At 38.2% G+C, this 25,841-nt stretch overlaps 2 protein-coding genes and 1 long non-coding RNA gene across 5 annotated transcripts; 1 reads left to right on the top strand and 2 right to left on the bottom strand.

Moving 5' to 3' along the window:
• Window positions 1-4,023: 4,023 nt before the first annotated feature.
• LOC110062422 (uncharacterized) lies at window positions 4,024-7,388 on the bottom strand. 2 transcript variants are annotated; one of them, XM_020769321.2, is made up of 2 exons: window positions 6,730-7,387; window positions 4,024-6,354 (listed from the first exon to the last, which is right to left on the bottom strand). In XM_020769321.2, exons 1-2 carry the CDS (start codon window positions 7,181-7,183, stop codon window positions 5,648-5,650), a joined length of 1,161 nt encoding a protein of 386 aa, XP_020624980.2. In that variant the 5' UTR covers window positions 7,184-7,387; the 3' UTR covers window positions 4,024-5,647. The 2 variants fall into 2 exon arrangements, with proteins under 2 accessions (XP_020624980.2, XP_020624978.2); XM_020769319.2 differs by having other exon boundaries at window positions 4,024-7,388.
• A 588-nt stretch (window positions 7,389-7,976) lies between these two features.
• Window positions 7,977-11,692, top strand: LOC149103269 (uncharacterized). Its single transcript, XR_016202107.1, has 2 exons — window positions 7,977-8,248; window positions 8,867-11,692. It is a non-coding gene; the product is annotated as an uncharacterized LOC149103269 (long non-coding RNA).
• Window positions 11,693-20,526: 8,834 nt separating this feature from the next.
• LOC149103268 (uncharacterized) lies at window positions 20,527-25,143 on the bottom strand. 2 transcript variants are annotated; one of them, XM_089273671.1, is made up of 5 exons: window positions 24,969-25,143; window positions 23,264-23,354; window positions 22,675-22,815; window positions 22,091-22,216; window positions 20,527-21,767 (listed from the first exon to the last, which is right to left on the bottom strand). In XM_089273671.1, exons 3-5 carry the CDS (start codon window positions 22,779-22,781, stop codon window positions 21,662-21,664), a joined length of 339 nt encoding a protein of 112 aa, XP_089129797.1. In that variant the 5' UTR covers window positions 22,782-22,815; window positions 23,264-23,354; window positions 24,969-25,143; the 3' UTR covers window positions 20,527-21,661. The 2 variants fall into 2 exon arrangements, with proteins under 2 accessions (XP_089129797.1, XP_089129798.1); XM_089273672.1 differs by lacking the exon at window positions 22,675-22,815.
• Between the last annotated feature and the right edge of the window lie 698 nt (window positions 25,144-25,841).

Here is a 25,841-nt window from a genome sequence, read left to right as displayed (position 1 = left end):
AAAGTGCTACCTGGCAGGAAAGCGCAAAGGCTCGATAATCTTGTTGCTGATTTGCTAGATGCGATCTGCTCAGACGACTTCTTAGTGAGACCAAGTTGGAGTTTTAGCCTGTGCCTTCGCTGTACACATTGCAGCACATACTGCTGCATCGTCAGCCTTCTCCTTCTCGTTCAACTAACAATTTTTCCAAAGTCCTTCGTCGCTCAGTATCTTACTCGCATTTCTGCCGCACGTGAATTAAATTGAATTCAACACAGCAGAAGTGCGACTTATGAACCAGGCCTACGTAAATAAAGTAAATAAGCAAAGAAATAATTTAGCTTGATTCGCTTTTTGCCATTATTTATTTATTTATTTATTTATTTATTATATTTATATTTTTTGTGTCTTTTGTTGTTGTTGTTTTTCGTTCGGTTTTATGTGAGGAAATATATTGATGCAAACTTAAAAGCCAGTTATTATTATTTCTAGCCTACTTTTACAATGTCAGGTAAGATGTTCAACTAAAAATTATAAATAATTCGTAATAGTAAAAAAGGCTTAATGTATATTTGCCATTTATGTTACTCACTTTTTTAGTAACATTGCTGGTAAACCATAAACCATTAAACCATAAAAAATGATGCTTGACTGGGCAAGTATGAAGTATTGACTATAAGCGGGCAAGCTCTGGCAAGTCTATTGTACTTCCTTTCCCTGTAGTAACGCTCACTGATTAGTATGGAGGAACTAACTTGATAAGTATGCAGGAACTCACATACTAGTATGCAGGAAATCCAAATTGGTATGCGGAAACGCGATAGAGAGGGCCTATCTTGATCCTTCATATAGTTTTATATACATGCAACTCCACAACAGCACTGATATCAAGCATTCAATTAAGCAGTGGAACTTTGGAGACCAAACGAATAAGAATGAACGCGCTCTAATTGGCTGCCCTAACAGGAAAGATGGGGCTTTCCCGCCAGCCTGAAATTAGAATTACAGTGAAATACAGAAATACAACTTCAACTTAAAATTAGCAGCTCCATATCATGTTTATATACATGAACATATACATGTAGAGTAACATCAGTCCTTTATATTGGGACTGCAACTAAATGAAACCACTAGAACCCATCCTAAGGGAACACAAAAATAGAAGGTGTTAATCTGTCTCTATTAATTAAACACAAATCTTGCAATGTTTATTTGAAGTATAAGCTATCCTAACTGTTCCAGCTTTTACCTGTTGAATTTTCATTCAATTCTTAAAATGGTGGTTATCATGCTGTACTTCTACTACGTGTGTCCTGCGGGAACATGGCTATTCTCGTCCAAAGTGCTACTCCTGTTAAAGCTGCTGCTGCTGCTGCTGCTGCTACTGCTGCTGCTACTGCTGCTGCTACTGCTGCTGCTACTGCTACTGCTACTGCTGCTCCTACTGCTACTCCTACAGCTACTGCTACTGCTACTGCTACTGCTACTGCTACTCCTACTGCTACTCCTCCTCCTACTCCTACTCCTCCTCCTACTCCTCCTCCTCCTCCTCCTACTACTACTACTCCTCCTCCTCCTCCTACTACTACTACTACTACTACTACTACTACTACTACTACTCCTCCTCCTCCTCCTACTACTACTACTACTACTCCTCCTACTACTACTCCTACTGCTACTACTACTCCTACTCCTACTACTACTCCTACTACTACTACTACTCCTACTCCTACTCCTACTACTACTACTCCTACTACTACTACTCCTCCTACTACTACTCCTACTGCTACTACTACTCCTACTGCTACTACTACTCCTACTACTACTACTACTACTACTACTACTACTACTACTACTACTCCTCCTACTCCTACTACTACTACTCCTACTACTACTACTACTACTACTCCTACTCCTACTCCTACTACTACTACTCCTACTACTACTACTACTCCTACTACTACTCCTACTGCTACTACTACTCCTACTCCTACTACTACTCCTACTACTACTCCTACTACTACTACTACTACTACTACTACTACTCCTACTCCTACTCCTACTAGTACTCCTACTCCTACTCCTACTCCTACTCCTACTCCTACTACTCCTACTCCTACTCCTACTCCTACTACTACTACTCCTACTCCTACTCCTACTCCTACTCCTACTCCTACTCCTACTCCTACTCCTACTCCTATTCCTACTCCTACTCCTACTACTCCTACTCCTACTCCTCCTCCTCCTACTCCTACTCCTACTCCTCCTACTCCTACTCCTACTCCTACTCCTACTCCTACTCCTACTCCTACTCCTACTCCTCCTACTCCTACTCCTACTCCTACTCCTCCTCCTCCTACTCCTACTCCTACTCCTACTCCTACTCCTACTCCTACTCCTACTCCTACTCCTACTTACTGCTACTGCTACTGCTACTGCTACTGCTACTGCTACTGCTACTGCTACTGCTACTACTACTACTGCTACTGCTACTGCTACTGCTACTACTACTACTACTGCTACTACTACTACTACTACATTACGTCAGTTATAACTCATTTTACGATAACTGCATAAATTGTCGCTCGAATCAAAGGAATCGATAAAGAAATTAGAATGTGTGTTACACTCGGCAGTTTGAACACAGTTTTGGGGATATACAAGATTTGATATGGGTGCTCAGTACTTCAAGTTAGCGTCAGTGTTCGATCATGAACAGGTTTGATACTTCGCGTGAGTCTCGTGTTCCAGTCGAACATCACAGAACACCTGATGTGTGTCGTTTAGAATACCTTAAAACCTCACCTATGCGTCAGTATTCGATCATGAACACGTTTCATACTTTACACAAGTCTCGTGTTCCAGTCGAACACTACGGGACACTTGAAGTGTGTCGTTTAGAATACCCTTAAAACCTCACGTATGCGTCAGTATTCAGACATGGTCACGTTTCATACTTCGCATGAGTCTCGTGTCCCTGTCGAACACCACAGAATTCTCGAAGTGTGTCGTTTAGAATACCTTGAAACTTCACGTATGCCTCAGTATTCAAACATGCACACGTTTCATACTTCGCATGAGTCTCGTTTCCCAGTCGAACACCACAGAACACTTGCAGTGTGTCGTTTAGAATACCTTAAAACCTCACGTATGCCTCAGTATTCAAACATAATACGTTTCATACTTCGCACGAGTCTCGTGTTCCAGTCGCACGCTTCGGACCACTAGCGTGTTGTCTGACTGAACCACGCAGTAGCGTATATTGCCTGCATAAAACCCGTTTCTGACGACGCGAGACATCTTTGGCTGCGAAAAATGTGATATAACTTCCGTGTTCATAGCGTGCGATTCTCGAAAATTAGAGCATACTTGACGTATTCATTAGTATTCGAAGACGTTCACGTCAGAAGTGGCGTCGTGCATCTCGTGTTTCAGTCGCAAACTCTCTTAGAGTATTCGAAAATGTTCGAGTCATAAATGATCGCTCTATCTTCGAGCGAATTCGGGCCCGAATATTTGGCTTTTCGCGCAGTGCTCATTGGCTAATTTTCATTGTCAATAAGCAGACAGACACATGGATTTATAATTTATGCGATGCGACAACGAGCGAGAGCGGACAATTTGATAATTTGTTGTCATAAAAAACAAATTGACGTCAGTTTTTCATGCATCTGTCCTGTTACTGATCATGAATTTCGTCATAACATTGTTAAAGTAGCTGTGGATGAAAAAGTGACGTCAATCTGTTAAATAAAACATGTATAATCTGCATTTTTTGGAGACTGTTGGCTACAATGTCTCCTCTTAGCTTTTATGTGCCACATTATGGTAGTCAGTATTTCAGTGGACTTAATAAGAAAGAGACTGTTCCTATTAAAAGCAGTGTTCATCTTGATTTTTGTCGTTGTGCTCTGTTGAAATCTGTTTTAAAATATATGCAATCAATAATTATTTATATAGAATGATGTTACCAAAGAACGAATTCAGCCTCATAAAGAGTTTCAATAAGCAACCTTATTTGGACATCAGAACCTGTGCATCACATTTGACCAAAAGATGTTTATTTTCCTGTTTTTGAATGCAGTACCAAAAACTTTACAATGACAAGAGATTATCAAGGTAGGAGAGTGAATCCCACATATAGACCTTCTACCCAAGGTAATCCCTCTTAAGTTATTTTTAGACATTATACCCAGTTCTTCCATGGATATCACTCGCGCGTTGCGTGAATGTTTTCGTGGAGGATCTGTTTATGTTTCGTTTCGTTTCGTTTCAAAGCAAAGGAAAATCTCCAACGCTGTGGAGATGTCTTCTTTGATATTATGATTACAAGCAAAAGAGCTTCGGCTCTCGGTATGTTTTAATACGTTTCGAAACTATAATAGGAGTTTACGAGACGAAATAAAAGACGGATGTCCTCTGCTCAAACAATAAGAACTGAATGAAAAACAGATAAATGTTTAGACAAACGAGTGCAAAGCAAACAAACCCCCAAACACAAGCTAGGCAACCGAAGAAACAGATGGTCGAAAGTGCAGGCAGACGCTCGCTGCCCAAGTAGCAAAAAGCAGTTTAAGCAACAACGGCAACAACGATAAAGACAACGTCGATAAAAAAAACGACTTAATATTCAACCCACAAATCTCGCTAGAATTTAGATTCATTCAGTTTGTCTATACTGTCAAAAATATCCCAATCAGAATATGTAAGACAGCTTCAAAATTCGAAAAATAAATTTAAAAAATTGGCTGTCGTATACATAGTTCACGTTCTCTCGAAGATGTGGAATGTGGCTAATTCACGTTGTTGTTTTGTGACGTTTTGTAAACAACGGCAAAGAAATGAACAAAGAACTATAACGCACGCTTACACAGCCATTGTACTCGTTGCCATTGCCGTTGCTGTTGAAGATTGCTTAATTAAACTCCCTAAAACCGAATTTAAACGGCAAATAATGAAGAGCCAAACGAGCACAAAACAAACGAAAGCTCGGCCGAGCAAAAAGGCGGCTGCGAGCTCTGGTATGAAACGAAATCAAAACATGTAAAATGATGTTCCCGCCATTTCGTCTCAGGTAGTTTCCAGAAAGTCGCTTCGGCTGTCCACGCACCGCGCGAATAACATCCTCGGAAGAACTAGGTACAGTGTCTAAAAATAACTTAAGAGGGATTACCTTGGGTAGAAGGCCTATATGGGGGATTCACTCTCTTACCTTGATAACCTCTTGACAATGGTCAATTTCTCTTCTCTTTTTATTCAATTACCTTTATTACATTCATCCAATAGACCATTTCCGAGTTGCCTTTTGCCTCTAGGTCAAACGAGTCTAAGTGCAAAACCATTCATATTTCTTACGCGCTCAGGTTCATTTTCATGCAAATCAAACTTAGTTCCGCACGAAGACTCGTTTTGAAACTGAGGCAGACAGAAACATTCGTCCATGAGCTGGCTCACAGGAGCCTTTGATTTGGATCATTATGGACATTGACTTCATTTTGGTGAAAAACAACAGGCAACAGCAATACTCTATAAATCACAAGATATAATCTTACATCTAACAGCACTTGGCCAATATCCAGCCATCTTGGCCTCATACTACATCAATAACCCATTTATCTACTGGCTTGTTTAACACCCCTTAAACGAGCCTGCTGTAGCAAGTAAATAGCTAAAAATGCTCCTTTAAGAAAATGTTTCCGACAAAGACAATAACTGGACCAAGAAGAGTAAGCCATATAGACTTGAGTTGTGTAAGTTGAAGGCCAGCTACCTTAAATCCCACATTTCCATATCGTTGGTGTCTTTCTAAGAGACCGGAAAACAGTACTTTCTTCTCTTCAGTTTTAAAAACAAACCCTCTTTCACGTTGATCATCACAGTCAATTGTCGTAACCGTGTAAATCAGATGGCTGAGCTGCGAACTGACTTGCCCTAATTTATACAGTGGAAGGGAGAAAAGGAACACCGTTTCACAGAGGAACACCCCAAACGTTCCTAAACACTCAGAGAGTACTACTCCATAGTAAATACTTCTTGATGACGGAATATGCTCAAACATCTCCACACTGGAATAAACACTGATTGTTCCCCACAGCACTAACAGGAAAAGAAGCGCCACGATTAATGGTTGGAATGCCAGGGAAGAATTTTGAATCCTCCTTGACAATGTTTTGAATTTCCTTAGGAGTTCTGTTAAACTTTTGTCACTTTGCTGTATCTGTTCGTTGAAGTTCTTCAGTTCCAGGATATGAATTTCAACCACGAGAACAAGGAAGAAAAACGCTGGCATGGCCATGACTCTGCTATAAACAAGAACAAAAAACTCCACACTCTCCACAGTGACGTCCCAATTTCGAGGAATTCCACTTGCGTGTTCTATGAAAATCGGAATCAACTTCTGTAACAAGGGCAATGCAAGGAGAACAAATGCTGTTGCTGCCATATGATCATTGATCAGACGACGTGATCTTTGCCACTGAATGAACGAAACGCGCCCTTTGTTAGTTAAAATGTCATTTATGTGTCCTCGATGAGCTTCAAAGAACCACAAGCCAAGATGATGAAGAATTACATAACGCAGCGTCCAAAGCAAGCGATGCATCACTGCCACAATTGAGGTGAAAGTATTTGTACTTGCCAAAAGGGCTGATAAACCGTTAAACACATTAAATATCTCAAAGCCCATCGCTGCCCATAAACTTAATGCAACAGCTGCCCTCATAATTTTGTACAACATGAAAGCAAACTTACCAGAGTAATTTCCTTCTTCTCTTGGCTCGATCCACTGAAATGTCAACCACATGTAGGTATACAGACTGGAGCCTTTCAGGCTCATTCTTGGCGGCACTAGTGGGTCGTCATCTCCGCCATTTGAACTACGAGGAGTGGAAACTGCGAACGTTGCGCCTCCTTCCGTTGGGTTTCGATTTGCAATTGAACTGCTGCCAGTGAACGCCTGATCGATAAGGGTTGCTACATCTTCACTTTCTGCTTCGCTGCCCTCCTGCCCAATCACCAATATTACACTTCTTGAATCGGAGTTTTTACCCTTCGTCTCCCTCAATTTTACGTGCGCGTTTGCGTCATGTAGCGCCCCGACAAGATCTGTTAGTCGAGTGTTGCTTGGCACGTAGACAGGAAGAAGATGATTACCATGAGGAACATAACAAGTCACACTGGCACTTTCGTAAGTTGAACACGCCATAATTGTCACGTCCAGAACCGTACTCAATAAAATTTTGTCGATCGATAAGAGTCGTGAATTTATAAGTGCTTGATCACGTCTTTCAAAACGAAGACAATTTCATTCAAGTTCTCAGAAATGTTATGCTTAGAGTTAAGACATTATGCAGTGTGCGAAAACGGACAAACCAAATTCTCGGAATAAAACCAGTGACATTAGCATACTAATGAGGAGTTATGATAATCAGTTATTTTTGTCGGTCACGCGATCATAACTTATAGGGACAAGAATATTCAAAAGCGAGGCTACCACCGTAAAGCTGTAATCGTAGTAACCCTAACCCTAACTCGTCTTTCAATAATTATTTTGATTATTTTAAGGCAGCTTCTGAACTGTTGGGTCACTGGTGCGTGTACCTTTCGTCCATTTCATTTCCGTAAAAAATCAAAAAGCAAAAAGCAAAAATGTGAAACATGACTTTCAATTATTGAATTAAATAAAACTCAAAATGAAAAGTAGGTGTTCATTTTCCGTGTCTTTTGTTCAAAACGGAAATAAAAAAAAAACCTATACCATTTCGTTTATTTTAATTTTCCAACTAAACATTCTAAAGCAAAATCAAAAAGCGCCACGTTTTTCCCAACAGTTTCGAATGCCAAAAGACAGAATCTTGTTCTTTTATCATTAGTTCTAAATACATGAATCTACAGAACATAGTAGCGTGACCAAAATATCAATTTTGATTACCGTATGCGATGAAACTCAAATAGCGAAATCTTACGAAAAACACCCGGGAGGCGGCAGGTATATTTTGCAGGGTGCAGGGTGCAGGTTGCAGGTTGAAATGTAATTATAACTGGAAAACCGCTGGCACTTGAAAGAACGTACAGTTGGTAGAATTACCGTGACTGTTACATGACGCCGTTTACAGTCGCTCAGAAAGGTGGCTTCCACCTAAGTGCCAAACCGGCCGAAGCGATGGGAGGAGAGTATATTTCAATGATTTTAAGCCTGCAATGAATTATTGTTTTTGAAGAAACATCTGAAATATCATCTGAAATATCTGCTGAATTTGGTTTCTTCCCAGTGAGTACCAAAATGAAAGGACACTGTGTTTTGCACTTCGTTGAGAGTTTTGTTTATTTTTAGACATTATGTTTATTTTCTTAGTGATAAAACTGAACACGCGAGATTCCCGCCATTTTTGCTTTAGTAGCCAATCGGATTATGGCTCTCGTTCGTGGATTGGTACGAGTAGGATATCAAGAGATCAGTAGAAAGTAATCCTTTTATCGAAAACAGTGTGTTTGTGCTCTTTGTACAAAAGTAGGAAAATAGCGCGTCTTAAACGGGATTACGCCTTACAGAATTGTGAGTATATTGACAATATGGTGGAGAATGTTTTTTGTTGTTTCGTTTTTTAGGTTAGATCCGATTTTTTAGAATTGCTATAGTCAACCCACATGTATGCCTTTGCTTTCAGTTGACTAGCTAGCTTGTGCTGATTAAACTAGTTCAAAACAACTGGTAGATCCCGTGGACTTTATTTTCCTGGTGTGTCTTCAATTCGAGTAGTACCCTGATCCGTGGTGCGAAACACAGTGAGCTTGCGCTAGTATATTCCGTCGGTTAAAATCTTATATTATTTCATTTCTTTATTTATTTGCTTCATTTGTGATGGCAATCTTCTGTTGTTGAGGGAAGACTCGAGCCAAATCTGGAATCGATGGAGACATCTGTGGAGCGGCCAACCAGATGACTTTGAAGAGATTTAACCAGTCCCTGCGTGTCGATCGATAAGTACGTATAGCGGATCGATCGTGTTTTCGATGGACATGAGAACATCGCTCAAACCAAGTGCGATCACAAACATGTTGGGAAGCGTACGAAGTCTCTGGTTTCTGTACACGGCGTAACAAGTTAGAAGATTGCCAAAGAAGGCCTAAACATTAATAACAGCGTGTTTTCACTACGTGAAAGAGGCGAACTTCTTTATGTAAGAACCCCCGACGAGTATATAGGTTATCAATTATTTTTAGTGCCAGCGGTTTTTCAGTTATAATTAAATTTCAACCAGCAACCTGCACCCTGCACCCTGCAAAATATACCTTCCGCCCGGGAGGCGCGGTTACCACGAACAAAGATGGCGCCACAGGAAGCTGGCAGGCTTATGTTTAATTTAACCCAACTTTGGTGCTCAGTAGATATCACCTAAGCCTGGCCAACTGTCTGGCTCCAGGTTTCGTTATGACGATCTTTGATGTAAATGCACTGCACCGGATGGGACGGTTCGTATGCTTTGTTGTTGGTCACTTAAGCTTATGTCAACTGACTCCGCGGAATGTTTATAGGAATGTGTTCATCGTTACTTTCTTGGGGATTTAAATGACAAACGCTTGCCAAAATCCGTGAAGTATTCTCTCAATATTAATTAACCATAAGGAAACCTTTTAGTACAAAAAAAATCCCCTATTTTTGACCGATAGCTGGCTAGATAACTGAATGTTCTCTCAATGTACTTCATTCTGAAAACATGAATATCTGGGAACCAGGGGAGGTTTGGGGTATATTTAATATTTCTCACAGTTCTAGTTCTTAAATACTTTTTCGCCTTTGAGTTATATTTGACAAAATTGAAACAGCAGATGCATCTTAGTATGTCCATCCCACTTGAATAAAATAAATGTATTCAAAAAAACTCGATCAAAAACTAATCAACACAGTTTAATGTATTTTATTCATAACAGTAACAACGACTTCTGTGCACTACAGTCGAAGATTGAGTTCAAACACTGTTATAAGAAATGTTATGAATGAAGTGAATGCAGAAGTGAATACATGTGTATTGAGCATAGCACAGCTTAATATCAACATCCATGGAAACAAGACATACAGTCAAGGGGATTGCTCCCGGTTGTCATGAAAACTCAGACTCCAAAAACTCAGACCCCGCGGAAAACTCAGACCCCAAAAACTCAGACCCCTCGAAATTGCAAAAAAAAAGGTATAAACTTGACTCAATTCTTTTCACCTAAAATGTTTTATCGTCATGCAATGTTCACAGGTAACAGCTAGATTTATCTTAATTCTCCCATTTATCGCTGTTATGTCGATGAAAAACTAATAAGGTTTAGCAGCGGACACTTTCATGACATTTGCCAGCGACTTTTTTATTGCAGAAATAGAAAGACAGTCGCTATATAAATGTTATTCAAGTTGAAGTCAGTTTTGTGCCATAGTGCTCTAAAACTCAGACTTGCCCGTCATTCTCATCAAGTGTTTATCTGCGTTATGTAGTTGGTAGTCAAATTATAGTTTTGGTCGGGATAACTAGTAGTCTCAGGGCTAAAAATCCTCAACTGCTAACGAGGGAGGACAAGGACATTGACATGACTTGAATCCGTTTCACTTGTGTACTATGTAATTTACTACTATGGATACAAAACTGACTTCTAAGTTTTCAGGGTCTGAGGTCTGAGATCGGAGTTTTCAGGGTCTGAGGTTTCGTGACACCCCATTGCTCCCTCCCCAAATTATGCATCTGAAGGAAGTCATCTCTGAGAAGAAAACCTGACCCTACAGTTGTGAATATTTTATGGAGACTTTAAACAACATGCCACATCCTTGTTTTGGCAAGGAGATGCAACTAAATACTTGCAGGAAGTCTGGTTGGATGATAAAATCACAAATTCATGACTAATGTAACATAGATTTCTTGAAGTTAGAGAAGAGATGATGTTCCCCCGAGCTGTGAAAACCAGAAAGGAAATGTGCCTTAATTACATATTTGATTACATTTTAAGAGGAATACTGATATTTAAGATCTCTGAAAAAGCAAATAGCATTTCTGAAGTTAGTAATGTCAGTGTTTACTACCTCATAAAGAAGGTCATCCTTGTTTTGGCAAGGAGATGCAACCAAATACTTGCAGGAAGTCTGGCTGGACGATAAAATCTCAAATTCATGACTAATGTAACATAGATTTCTTGAAGTTAGAGAAGAGATGATGTTCCCCCGAGCTGTGAAAACCAGAAAGGAAATGTGCCTTAATTACATATTTGATTACATTTTAAGAGGAATACTGATATTTAAGATCTCTGAAAAAGCAAATAGCATTTCTGAAGTTAGTAATGTCAGTGTTTACTACCTGATAAAGAAGGTCATTTAGGTTTGGAAAATTGGCATTGGATTCATTTGAGTGTCTTGAGGCCATTATCTCTGGGTCACTCAAAGGGTCAGTGCCAAACTTAGCTACCCCTCTATTTCTTCATATAACTTTACGGCCTCACCTCTTGTTGGGACTAGTCTCTCGTTAGTTGGTTTGTTTTGTCATTCAGGGCCTGCAAAATATTTGGTGTGCCTTTTCCTACAAAAAAGAGAAAAGAAATGATGTTTCAATAGATAACTTCAGAACAATAGTTATGATAACGTTATAGTTTTTAATGATATTATTGTTGTTATTATTATTATTATTATTATTATTATTATTGTTTGTACGGAAAAGTGCTCAATAAAGTTTGCATTATTAAATTATTATTGTTATTATTATTAAAGATTCGCACGGCTATTGATGATATTGAAGCTGGTTTCATCATTGGCTCCGGGCAACAACAAGTTGCCTAGGGAAGCCAAGAAACACCCCTTGTTTGCTTCGTCGTCGTCGTCGTCGTCGTCGTCGTCATAGTAGTAGTAGTAGTAGTAGTAGTAGTAGTTTTTTACCAGATTATGGTAAAATGAACATGACAATGATTACCAGGGGCTGCAAACAAGGTAACAATACAGGAAAGGCAGCTTATTATGATCCTGCATTTTTCAGAGAAACGAAAAAAAAAATTAATATAAAGATTATTGTGGCTAATAGAAAAATATCAGGCTGTTTGGGCTCTTAAAGCAAATACTCTAGGTCATTTGATGAGGAAAAAAGTGGTTGTTGCTGGCCAGAAATTAAAGTAATTTAATATGAGTGAGGCTCCTGGCTTCTGTTTTATAACTATGATGGCTGTTATGAGTTTATTACAACAAATGCAAGTACAGTAAAAGTCATGTTCTAAGTCACATAATAATCCTTTTTAAACCCAATAACAGCTCCTTTTTTGATCACTTTTAGGGTTTCAATGATAAAAAACGTGAAAGCGTCAAATTAAATCGTGTAAGAACAAGGCACATGTTTTCAGGAGTGTTTTGACCCTTTTACCTGAAATCACATGGGAGTTCCATGAATCAATTACTTGGTGGCTACCAGTGCTACATACTCTTAGAGCAAGATATGAAACTGAACACTTTGTAATTTCATTTTCCTTGTCAAGTTCCTCATCATAGACCAAGGAATTAAGAGCCCTCTTTATGGGGTAATTAACTCTGATTCATCTCAACCCACAGTCTTTCTGCTCTGTGATTCTAAAAGAAAGTAGAGATGTTTGGATTATGAATGTGAATATGTATTGTATTTGTATTGAATATTGTGTATTTACATGACAAAAGTGCATGCATGTGTATCTACTTGACTGCAGTACATGTATCAATGAGTGGTACAGTGGGGATGGGGGACTGGATAAGAATTGCCCAAATTGTAGAGAGCCAAGGGGTTATGCTCAAAGTTTTCAGTTCAACGGAGTTGATGATTTTTTGAAGGGGTTTAAAAACCTCATGGCAGACCCTTCTGCAGGAGATGGGGAGGAGAATCACTCATTAAAAATGGTACATGGGATACATGGGATCTTATATGGTAGCTACATTTGGTAACAAATGACTTTTTTCCATTGTTGTGTTGTTCCATTTGACGTGGGATATATTTCCATTTTCATTTTCCAGTTGCCTCCATTGTAGAGAGCCAATAGGCTACTCTCAAAGTTTTCAGTTCAAGGGAATTGATGATTTTTTAACAGGTTTAAAAAACCCAAGGCAGACCCATCTCTGAAGCAAAAGTTTCATTCTTGTGTTGTTCCATTTCAGGCAGTAAAATATTTCCACTTTCATTTTCCAGATTTTGTTATTATGTTTCATGAAATATTAAATGAAAATGCAAGTGTTCCTAGAGACAATGGTAAGCCATTGAGCACAGTTGTTAAAGGGCAACCCTAAAACCTGGAAACCGGAAACCGGAATCTGGAATCCACAAATCAAAGAAAACAAGTTCTTCAAATACGCGAAGATTATTTTGCATACCTTTTGCCTGTAAAAAAAATAAAAGGCCAACTTAAAAAAAAAAAACTTAACCTTTTTTTGAAACAAAAATTCCCCTTCAATTGAAATTCGTGCAACCCTTATTTGTAGTGAGGGCTATGATTATGAGAGGGCCGCATCTATAGAAAGGATAAGTTGCCTTTTGAGGTCGTATTTAAGACGTCCGCCCACTCAAATGTGAGTGTTAGTGTTACTTTTGTTAGTGCGCACACGTTCTGCGCATCACGCAAGGCATGGTTTAAGCGCCACGCGCGCGCTGGGGTTGACATTGACGCAATGAACTTCGCTACCGAGTACATGACTAAAATGAAAGCAAAATTTTCCTACTGTTTAATGAAGCAGTACTTAAACCAGGAACACCATAATAATAGCATATCGCTAACCACCAACTGTTAACGTCTTCTAGCTGAAAAACCAGCCGTTATATGTCAAAAATTATACAGAAATCCAACTGTAAACGTACCTGCAGATGGCGTAGTGCGCGCGCAAAACAAGTGCGGGATACGCAACTGCTTTAGTTGCTGGGGAGATGACAGGAAATGTAACGGAAACCGTAAAAGTGTTCAAAAAAGATCAATAGCTTTAAGAAACAAGTGGTTATCCCTACATTTTATATGTTATGAAATGGAAGTGGCAAGCCTATTCAACACATCATTAGTTTCCGGTTGTGAACAAAAGGTATTTAGACTGTATTTTAGCTGAATCAGAGGAAGGCTCTCAGAGACGCTAAAAGCGCTGTTGCAACGATTTTGTTACCAAAAATGCTTTTTATGTTTTTACCATGCAGCTTTAAGATCTTTATAAGTGTTTACTTTTCTGTATGTAAAGGCGAATTCTAAGGAAATCTGTGAAGAAATATCCTTTCCTTTTTTTCAGAAAAATGCTGATGTCAGCATTTTTGTTGAGATTCAAGGCTAATTATCTTGAAAAAATGCGTGGCTACCGCAATTTTTCTTTGTGGATTCCAATAGCCCTTGCAAAGATCTACTTTTTTCACGTGGTCCTTACCTCGCGCAAAAACCTTTGTATTTAGTAGGAACCGTCCTTAAGTAGCCCTCGAAGAGTTACGCCTGATTTGGCAAATGCTTTCTGTTTTGCTTTCTGTTTTACTTACTCTCTTCAGAGCACTGGTTATAGAGAAGACAACAACATACCAGGAGGACATGGTGTACATCCCTGTTTCCCTTTAGAGGAAGAGTTGTAAATGTTCCCGCTGGACATGGTAATAATATATCATAGTAGCTATCATTGCTAGGTACTTGTCTGAATCCCGATGCCAAGAGGGCGGTAGCCAAGTGTTTACTCCCACGTGAAAAGGGATCGTCAACTTTGATTGTGGCAGTCCCTTCCTTAGAATCGAGGTAATTCCTAGAATAGAACAATTCCTACTGTTTACAAGAACAATGAGATGAACACATGAGGCGAACACAAGTAAACATGAGTGTTAAAAAAGCTATATTATCCCCTTTTGTTACCTAATGACTGAAATTAAACTTAAGTTTACCAGAGACCAGCTTGAAAGAGTTTATTAAAAAATCCAATTTTGTTTTTGCTCTTGTATTTCTTTGAAATGTATTTTACCTGCAAAACAGTGCATGCAATATAATGTTATGTCTGTAATATGGTTCTCTGTTGTTTAACAAAGAACTAGGTCACTGTAAGGAACATTTCGGGTCTTGTTCTCAACAAAGCTTCCACTGTTTTTCAAGAAGTTAACACGCTTTTTCTCTCCTGTATTAAAAAAAAAACTTCCATTGCCATATGAAATCTGTGGAATCATTCATTCATTCATTCATTCATTTATTTATTTATTTATACTCATTATTATTATCTATATTTGACCTGCAACCTGCAAATAACACCCTCCGTTTAACACTGCGTTGAATCACTTCGCCAAGCACATGAAGGATTGCACACTTTTCGTACAGACTTTTACTTTCGTGATGACCGATTCCACCTACGAATCCCTGCATTTCTCCGTCAGCATACTTTGGAGTTAATTAATACACTTTTTACCTTTCACCGATAACCTTTTCCTTTCCTTTCTTAAAACGTTCTTTGTTTTCGTCGCTTTGCTCCGCGGATTTCGTGTCCGGCGCCGAGTCTGTGCTTTCATTCTTTCAGTTGCTGTGATTGGTTTGTCGCGTCATCTCATGAATTTGATGAGAATAAGCAACTTGATCACGAAAGTACAATAAATTTTCCTCTCATTGACAGAAGTTTTCTATAGTTATAAAAAAAGTAATAGACCACTCTTTCTATGGGTTTACCGGCGCAATAAACCACCTGAGATGTTGGGAGAACACTCGAAAAGCTTGTAAATCACTCGCCCAACGGCTCGTGATTTACAAGCTTTTCTCGCGTTCTCCCAACATCTCGCGTGGTTTATTGCGCCAGTAAACATAGAAAGAGTGGTCTATTGCTTAACTAAAACATAGAAAAATCGTGTTTTATTGTTTTTCGCCACATTACCTCTATATCGTAAAGCAAATAAAGAAGCCTAAGCCGTGTATTACACTGTGATAAAACACTCCGGACATTTAAAAACACTCGAGAAATTTAGAATACACGAGTCGCAGGCGAGTGTTTTCTACATTTCCCTCGTGTTCTCAAATGCCCGTCGTGTTTTATCATAGTGTAATACATGGCTTAGGCTTCTTTATTTCTTAAGTAATTAGTAACCATTTATCTTAAAGATTGACGAGGGAAACTGTCCAGTTGCTGATATGGCGACCTTTAAAACGCATCTCTGAGTTTTAGACACTCTGAGATGTGTGTGGTCCTTAAGCAAAGGAGTTGGCAGCTAGTGGCTGTAACTCTTGAACAAACCCACTTTCGATAGATTTGTCAAATTACAAAAACTAAATTTTTTTTAAAATTGGATTTGATATGATAACGTAACCCTTATCTCCTAGAACATTTCGATCCAACAATCTAAAGGCTAGCTGCCAAGAAAATCAGTCAGCTGCAGCATTTTAAGGTGGCTCAAAACAGTTTCCAGCACATAGATTTAGATGGGTCGTTATTACCCCTATTTATCACTTGATGCTACAGTCATGGTATCAAAAAAACTGCCCAATCATTGATGAACACGTTATCATTTTTGTGACACAATAGGTTACCATAGTAACAGTATGACCTGCTAAGATCACCCTTAATTACAGCTTTAGGAGCCTATGATTCAAAAACGGCACGGTGAAATGTTTACACGCTTGCCTGTAATTTCCAAAAATTATTATCAGCAAGTTTTGATAACGCTTATTATTCCCTGCCTGGCAAATATTAATTTAAGAACATGTGAACGCACGCCCTAATCAGACCATGCCATAATTAATCTGTACACATGGGGAAGCTATCACAATTTTTTTTTTAAACTTTATATGAACAGCAATGATGGGGATCTGCGTGAGCAGAAATTGAATACATTGAATGCATTTTATCACTTGTCATGTATTTTTATCTTTGACTTTTTTCCACGCTAAATATATTAGCAACCTCGTATGACTAAATTAACTGAAACAGACGTTTAGTATATTGGATGGATGTTTAGTTTTTTACTCGTGACTCTACTAACGCCCAAATTTAAAAGGTAATTGTTCTAACACATTCAAGTGAAACTGCATGCTGTTTCTACTTACAGCATGAACAATTTTGCCTGGTTAGCAAATACTCTGTTTGGGGGAAGTACAGCAGAGTTCGAAGACAGATTCCTGTGGAAAGGAGCCATCGAACAGGTTACACGATGGGAACTAGTGCATCGTAAGCGGGCACTGGGATGATAGTCCTAGAAATAACGTCATCCTTTAGTAGACAACAGATGTTTTCATTGCTAGCTGAAGAAGAAGGTAAAAGTCTTCCAAAGCATCCAATAGACGAGCACGATAGAATGAGCTGAGCTAAAGATTGAGAAAATCGAAGAAAAGCCTGACCTTTCCCACCGCTGACACTAGGAAATCCCTTTGGAAATTCCATTGTCAAATAATTTCCTTGAAACTTGAAATTTTTAAACTTTATGACTTGCAAACTAAGTAGTTTTCTAGGAACTGTGAGCTTGTTTTAATTATTGAATGCATTTTTATTTTCCTCGTAGTATGTCTTTTCTAAACATTCACAGGAAAAATCAGTTAAAAAGGTTAGCTGAAAACGCAACTGTATGAATTTTTAGAACAAGAGAAGTAACATGCTTAAACGATTAGATTTGGTACCCCAGAAAAAATATCGTCCACCTTACATTCTCTAATAATTTACATTAACCATTACTACTCGAAATTTTCTATACATGTTCCATCCTTTTTATGACTCGATCAGTGATCAGATACGGTAGTGTACATTTCGCACAGGTTTGACTCACAGCCACTTCAAATCTGTCAATGTGGAAACACGCTGTCAGAAAGACAAGAAATAACGTTTGGAGACAAATCCCTGTGGAGATGGATAATTTATTTCTATGAGCATATACTAACCTATATTATTTTTGCTGACTGAACCATTTTATGACGATGTAGTGATACCTTTCCGAGATAAAATTATTAGCACCATTCCAACAAAAATGAATGTGAAACTGTAATAAGTAATAGGTACCAGTAATAGGTATACCCACAGAGAAACTTATTTTAGCGTAGTTATGTAACAGTAATGTCGCCTGATAAAAGTTATTCATAAGGTAGCCTAAATTTTCGCGAAATGCCGTTTACGGTACTTTTTACTTACAGCCATATTAGACTTTTAAGTGTGGAAAACACTCCTGTTGGGAGACTAGTAATAGCATTTGATGATAACTCCTTGCGAAGAGATTAAATTCCTCATTAGCACACCTCACAAATTTACAAGATGTTTCCTTACATACGGCTCGCGCGGCTGAAATTTGAATTGAGGATTCAGGAATTGAGGAAATTTGAATTCAGGATTCAGCAGGCGGGAAAAACTTAACCGTCCTGAGGTCAATGTACTGAAGTTGATAGTGGTTGCAGTAGCAGTAGCAGTAGCAGCAGCAATAGGAGTAGTGGTAGTGGTAGTGGCAGTGGTAGTGGCAGTGGTAGCGGTAGCGGTAGTGGTAGTAGTAGTAGTAGAGACTATTTAACGAGGGTGACAATAACAAATAGAGGTAACAAACACGTGGCCCTCAGAAATTACAATAATAAGTTCCAGCTAAAAATTTACAAATCTGCAATTAAAAATTTACCAGTAAAAATTAGGAAAAGATAGTTAATATAAAAATTATACAAACTAAATTGAAAAGTTTTTAGCGAAAAAGCCATTTTAGATTAAGAAATTAGGGATACACTGTTGTTTACTAAAAGTAGATTTCCATACGCCGGCTAGAAAGCTATTTACAGATGGCTTCGGTTTCAGTGCAAGAGGAAGGGCATTCCATGTCTGATAAGTTTGGACCGCAAAAGTTCTTCCTCCCTTGATTTTTCTTTTAAATACGGAACAAAGTAAATTGTAGTTAGAATACGAAACAGTTTTTGTCTCCAACCTTCTAATTTGACGCCAAAAATGGGTCGCCGGTGTCCGGCGTGGCAACTCGCTCGTAGTTCGTCGAGTGTCGCCAGGTAGGATAATAGTTGTGTTATTTTGAACAAAATATGCTGTTCTTCTTCAAATTAAACGCGAAATTCTCAAGTTAACTACCAGAAGAGGGCAAAGCAACTTTAGCATCGTCTTTATTTTGGTCAGTTGAGAAGAAAAAGGCTATTATCGTGTCATTTTGGTAGGACAGCTCAGTTTTACGTGACTGCTGCTTGTACTTCGGGCGTAGCCGCCGTAGTATACAAGCTTTTAATATGACTTCACAATGTCCGGTCTAATTTCTTGCAATGCAGTGGTTACACTACTTTTTACTTACAGACGCAACAGATTTTTCAGTGTAGAAAATACTCCACTAGGAAGAATTGAAATAGCATTTGAGGACAGAACACTATGAAGAAGGTATTATAACATTCATAAGCACGTCTCACGAATACCTTGCTGGACCATTCAATTGCACTCTTGCATTTAACGGATGAAGAAGCCTCGCCTGTGCTCTGTTCTGTTGTAAAGTACTTAGGAAGGGGTAGAGCACTCAAGAAGTGTGGAGGAAACACGAAATATCGTCGAGTGTTTCTCCCTACTTCTTGAGTGTTCTACCTCTTCCTAAGTGCTTCACAACAGAACAGAGAACTGGCGAGGCTTCTTTATTTGTTTTACGGTAAAGAATCCATCAATTCCCCACACATTCAGCTAATACTCTCAAACCAAACTTTATTTTTACAAATGAGGAAAAGTGGCGTCAGCGTCCATCTGTTCACAAGGCACGCTAACAAAAACCAAGTACAATCCTTGCTAAAATTGTTTGAATTGTTCAAATAATTTGATTGGCTAATGAGACAATAACTGTCAATCACAAGCTGGACTTCAGCTAAACTTTCCGTTTCGAGTGGCTTTCGAGAGAGCTTTTTCGTTTGATTTAAAAAATAAGGATCTAAAAGTTTCTAGTCCAGAGGAATCCGACCGCATTGTGGCTCATGAAAACGGGCACCTTTCCAAAGGAAATTACGAAACAAAGAGCTCAAAACCTTACGGATGAAACTGCGAAATGCTGACCTGTATTTGAAAGGAGATACAGTTATTCACGGTTTGCAGCCAGATTGCCCGAACTCAGACCCGAACTAGCGTCAATGTTGGAAAGACTAAATTAGTACCACTAGTTCTACTCCGAGCAAGCTTTCAACTGATCACTCGGCGGGTGAGCGCTGTAATTCTTGAGTTTTTCTTCGCTGAGATGACCGGAGATTGTTATTTAGCGAACGAACATTACTACACTCCATGAAAGTATTGTTTGAACATTTTACAAATAATATATAGATTTAGCCAAGCCTAAAAGCGGAGCTCGTCAGTTATTTTTTGGAATGTTGTTACTGATGAAAATAATCCAACATGTACATGTATGTGAAGTAAACTGCGAGCGATTTTATAGTTTCAGCCCGAACTAGGATCACATCAGCAGATTGAGGTGTAAGATGGTGTAATGATGAAAACAGAGCCATGATTGCAAGCATTTCAGGGGAGCCGCCAATAATGTTGATCACATAACAGAACTGTTTTCTGTGCTTTTTGGTGACATTTCCTGTTCTTTCTTATTGAGAAAGACATGACATTGTTATTAATCATTATATTCTTTCTTAGTTAACAATTGGGACTCCTGCACAAAAGAAGTTTATTTACACATTTTTTGTTGTTGTGGGGTATGACTGAAATGTAGTGGCTACAATATATTCAGTCCCCAAATTTCTACCAAATGAAATCTCACAAAAATACCAAAGTAGTATACACATGTAAAAAGTTAAAAAGTTTTGTTTTCTAACTTGATCCCCAAAGACAGTTAGCTATCTTCATTTTTGTATGGCATCTCCTCCTGCTAAAAGGGTTTGCACCATCTCTTAAAGTATAAGTATAAGCAAAATCACTCTGGCATGAACGATAAATATGATATTTTGTTGCTGATCATGAATACTTGCATAGGCTTCTGATAATAATTTTACTATTCAATTCCAATGTGATTTGTTCTTTTTCTCGACTGAGATTGTGGAATACAGGAGCTGTTATTGGGTTCCATTAATTAATTTTGCTCATAATGATTAAATTATACCAAGAATTATAAGTACATGTAAGCTATAAGTAAGTTATATTATGTACGTGTATTTTGTCTGCACTACACAACCAAACGCACTCAAAGATTATGAGGCATAGGTACATTTGTCAGAAAAAGCCAGCATATCAAAGATATGTTTAGATTGACACGTCAATTAAAGATAATTTATAGCAAAATGGATAAACAATACATCAATATCCTGCATGCACCAAAGCTGGAGATGGGGTTATAAGGCAATCATTTAAACAACTGATTGAAATAATTTATAAATTAGAGAACGCTATTTGCACAACTCTAGGGAACAAATTAACCTTATTGGACGTTACGAATGGCAAGGCTGTCAGTAGAATGTCACAAATTTCTCAACTCTTTCTTTCTACAAAAATACTAATCCTGCAACTTTGCTTAAGACCCAGTTCTCCATTTCGTGTTGGCAAAATATTAATTTATGCCATGCCCAATGCCAGTTATCACAAAATTGATTTAAGAGCAACATAAACCAAGCACAATAAATATCATTTTTAAGCCAAAAAAGCAATTATTTGAATAAACCATGACATGATGAGTAAATTGTCTCCAAGAAAAACTGATTAATTTAACAGACACTTTAAATAATTAGTTAATACATGTATCATAGGTGTTTCTTAATAATGTAATACAGTTTATCTGTCACAATGTTGCAGCTACAGCTGTATGATATTACTACACACAGTATGGGTTGCAGAACTCAACTTCCAAGTCAGTTTGTTCAATGAACTTTGTGCAGAAATTATTATGGCATCAAGTTGTCTGTGAATATAGAGAAACCAAACAAAGCATTACAATCTTAAGTAATAAATTATTGAACTCTTTTACATGTATGTACAATGTATATTCCATTAATATTGGGGATCTCTCAGAAGCTGCATCTATGATGATTTAATTTGCTCCCAGTGCATTTTTTAATGGAACTTTTCACACATTAATATCTCTGTTATGACAGCGGTCTCTGTGTTCTATAACAATTAGTACACAAGAAAAATACACTCAGTAAAATATTGTTTACAATAAAAATTAATCCCTATAAGCAATCATAAGGACCTTCAATTTATATTTCTTTAGAAATATCTCACCTGGCCATGGTTGCTTTGAAAATCTTTGCTGTTTTAATCCAGGTTGCCCATGTGTACACTGTTCGTATATTGACTGACAGGAACAGGGATGTAATCATACTGTATATCGCTGCTACTTGAACACCACTGAACATACAAAGACATATCAATTATAATTTATAACCAACAGATGACATTCCTTTCATTGATATACAGTGTCCTTCATTGCTAGTTGTTTACTGAGTGTCTACAGTAGTGAATCAAATGCTAGGGGGATGGCACCAAAACTTTCACAGTGGCAGGCTCTGTCCTGAGATGCAAAGCAAACATATATAACTGTTATGAACTTGGCGACTTGCTTTTGAGTGCACATGCAATTTGCTTTAAACAAGAAACTGGAACATTGCAGTACAACAATGTGCATGTAGTCCCAATCAAAGGGCCATCCAGGCTGTTTGGTTGTACATATAACTGAAAATCAGACTTTGTCAGGATAAATACTGATGTTCTTGCTGACTTAATCTGAGTGTGCAGTTCCAGAAGATATTCACATGCAATGTCTGAGAAATCATTAATTACAAAATATGCTTTAAGAAATATCTTACCTGGTAAGGCCAACTTTCAGAAAGTTTTGTAATCTAGACTGGCTGGCCAGTTCATACATTTGACAAGTTGACACTGGGCATGTTTGTAAATTTGTGCGCTTCAACATCACATTACAATGTACATGTAGTGGCGTTGGTCAACTGAAAACAGCATAATTTGGTTAATTAATTTACACTGTACAATATTTGGTTATATATTGGTGTATATCGTTGCACACCAACAGATGACTATTAAAATTAATTTACAGAACATATTGGCAGCTAAATCAATATAACAAGTGAAAAATTGAGCATGAGCCATTTACATGTACATGTAACAGCCCTCACCTCAGAACTGTCATAGATATAATATATTTTCAAACTCGCTGAAATTTCAGATTATTCAATATTAACATGCACGTACATCTTTAACAGTGTGTTTGCTTTACATTCACTTTACACACAACCGGTATCCACCATAGGCAGACTTTTAAGTTTGCCTTTGAAAATAAATTGCATCATCTAATGCATCTTTCATTACCTATTCTTGTGACGAAATGACACAAAATCCAAGTACAAGAAGTCATAAGCATAAAACTAACTTAATTACCTGGTAATGCTTACAGCACCTCTTACTGTCTGCATATGCCGTCCATAAACTGGTACTGCCTGGACAATACTCATTATTTTTCTGATCACATCTTTTAACATGTCACTGTTATATCATTTGTCCTGAAAAGGCAAATGCATGAAATGTTATGCCTTTGGCACTCACCACATACCTTTACATGATGTACAATGTACACCAAGTCATGATCGAAATTCACAATTCTTTTTACTTTCATTGTAACTTTTTTTTGTAACTTTTTGCGGTGTCATTTTCCCACACTTGAAGACAGGACTTCCACATTAGGTGGTAATTCTCTATGAATTCACAGGGAGTGATAACAATTAAATGGTGACTAACTTTAGCAAAGGAGGCATTCAAATGTCAGATTTTAATGTTAACTTTCTTCGACGAGCAAAAAAGTAAAGCACAACAAAGAAAACAGTCAGTGACATTCGGTTAATAAGTTAGTCAATCAAAAAATTAGTGTGAAAAAGAGAGCAGAGAGAGAGAGTGGAGCGAGGAATGCACTCTCACCAACTAAATTTTGAATGTGCATAAGTAAAAGTTATTTTTATTACCGAGAAATGGTCAGGGCAAGGACTTCTATGCCCTAAATTTTTTCTACGTATGTAAATGTCATTTTCACTGTTCAAGTTACCAAGCACAGTTCTTAGCATTTTTTTTAATTAGTACTATCTCACTGTTATGGAACATTTCCATAAGTGTAAATCCCACACTAGGGAATAACATCTCATTAGGAAAATAGAGGCCATGTACCCCCAACCAAAAACAGTGGCACTAATAAAATGAAATAGCAAATCAAAATCGAAGTAGAGCTTTACTTGCCGACAGGGTTTACATGCATAATCGTCTACTCGACATTTCGACTACAAGCATTTCACCAAACCGAACTAACTGGACAACAACAAAATAAAACGAGGAAATCTACATTATAAACACAATATGCATATCATTACAGCTGAGTATCAAACAGCAAATCCCTTCTCAATGAAGGATGACTGAATGAAAGAAAGGATGAAGAAAATTCGTTTAAGCTTGCAGTGTTAAAGTTTAACAATTATTCACGCTTAAGCATAGATTTGAATATCACAGTGTGTATTTTTGCCGACGGCTTCATTTAGCTTTGCAGTCATTTTATCGGCGGTAGCTTTACCAGTATTCAACCAAATTAACCTGGAAATTCCTCCCAAGCATTTCGTCAAACCGAATAAATTGAACTAACAAAACGAGGAAATACTTTGTAATCACAAGATGTAAATAATCACATAGGTACGTCAAAAGTAAATTTAGCAAATCCTGTTCGCTTCGGCTTAAAATGGTTTGTTGATCTATCTTGGTTTAAGAAATTTTTGTAGTCTTGGAAGCGGTTGTGCCAATTAACACAGAGAAAACTTCAAAACTCGCCCGGTAGTGTTTACAAATACAGATATTTTTTTTAAACGTGACGACGAAACTCGAGACAAAACTTGATTTGTTTACAATATGCAACTTACAACCTCGATCCACAAAACCACTCAAGTGTTATTGTTATGAGCGAAATTAAACCTATGTAATTTACAAAATGCCTCACAGCATGGCTTCAAATAAGGAAGACTTTAAAAAAGGATTCCTACTGAAAATAAGCTTATCTCGCCGAGGCAACTTCATAATTTCCATAGCAAACGTCACAACAAACGTCGCTTACCTCAAGTTGGCAATTCACTTCGGCCAATGCAAATCTTCCAGGCAGAAACTTGCTGCAAAAGTTGTGAAGACTGAACGGAACTGATCTAATCTTTTCGATAGAATCAACGAATCAACCACTTTTTTCCGCTGTGTTTTCTGTTTTACACTAAACACACAGTTCTCTAGTTCGTCACCTAATTTTAGTCATGTGACTTTTCTTGCTCGGCTGCACAGCATCTCGACGCGCGAATTAATTGAGCGGTTCTAAAGTCGTCGGGTATTTCGTCTCCTTTCTATAGTCCTCGTTACCTTTGCTTCACGGCATTGTTCCGTATTATTTCATCCCCTTTCTCTAGTCCTGGACTCGCTATAATTAACGGCAGTGTTCAGTACTGTTTCACCTCCTTCCCCAGCGCTGGCCCGCTCTCTTTCACGATCTTCTTCGCTACTTCTTTGCTACTTCTTTGCCTGTAATTTCTTGCATTCCGTTTCTGTTTTATGCTTCAGTGCAACCCCATCTTAAAAACGTTAGATCAACCTCCGCTATTATTTGTTGATATGGCAAATAGAAATGAGTTTTCTTTTCTTTAAAAATCCCGCCAAAAAAAGATGGCATTCCTCGGTTCCCCCGTTTGCGCTACCGCGAGGCTCCTCTCCCCCTCCCCCAGAGTCTGTACGGACGGCGTTCGCTCGCTCGCTCGTACGGTGACGTCATAACCAAATTTTCTCGGCTTGATGGGTTTACCAAAATTTCTAAGGTATGGGGCTCTGTTCGCGCGCCTTCGGCGCGCGGGAGCTCCGCTATAAAGCCTCTCGTCATAAACAGAGACAGCTCAATTGGTGTTTTCTGTCGTTGTTTTACTTCTAAAGTATAATTTCTGCCTTCGTAACA

This window comes from Orbicella faveolata, unplaced genomic scaffold, assembly GCF_042242905.1.
Source record: "Orbicella faveolata isolate gen_17 unplaced genomic scaffold, um_ofav_v1 contig_35, whole genome shotgun sequence".
NCBI classification, from domain to species: Eukaryota; Metazoa; Cnidaria; class Anthozoa; order Scleractinia; family Merulinidae; genus Orbicella; species Orbicella faveolata.
The sequence above is the reverse complement of the archived record's forward strand: the minus strand, read 5'-3'. Positions and strand labels throughout refer to the sequence as shown.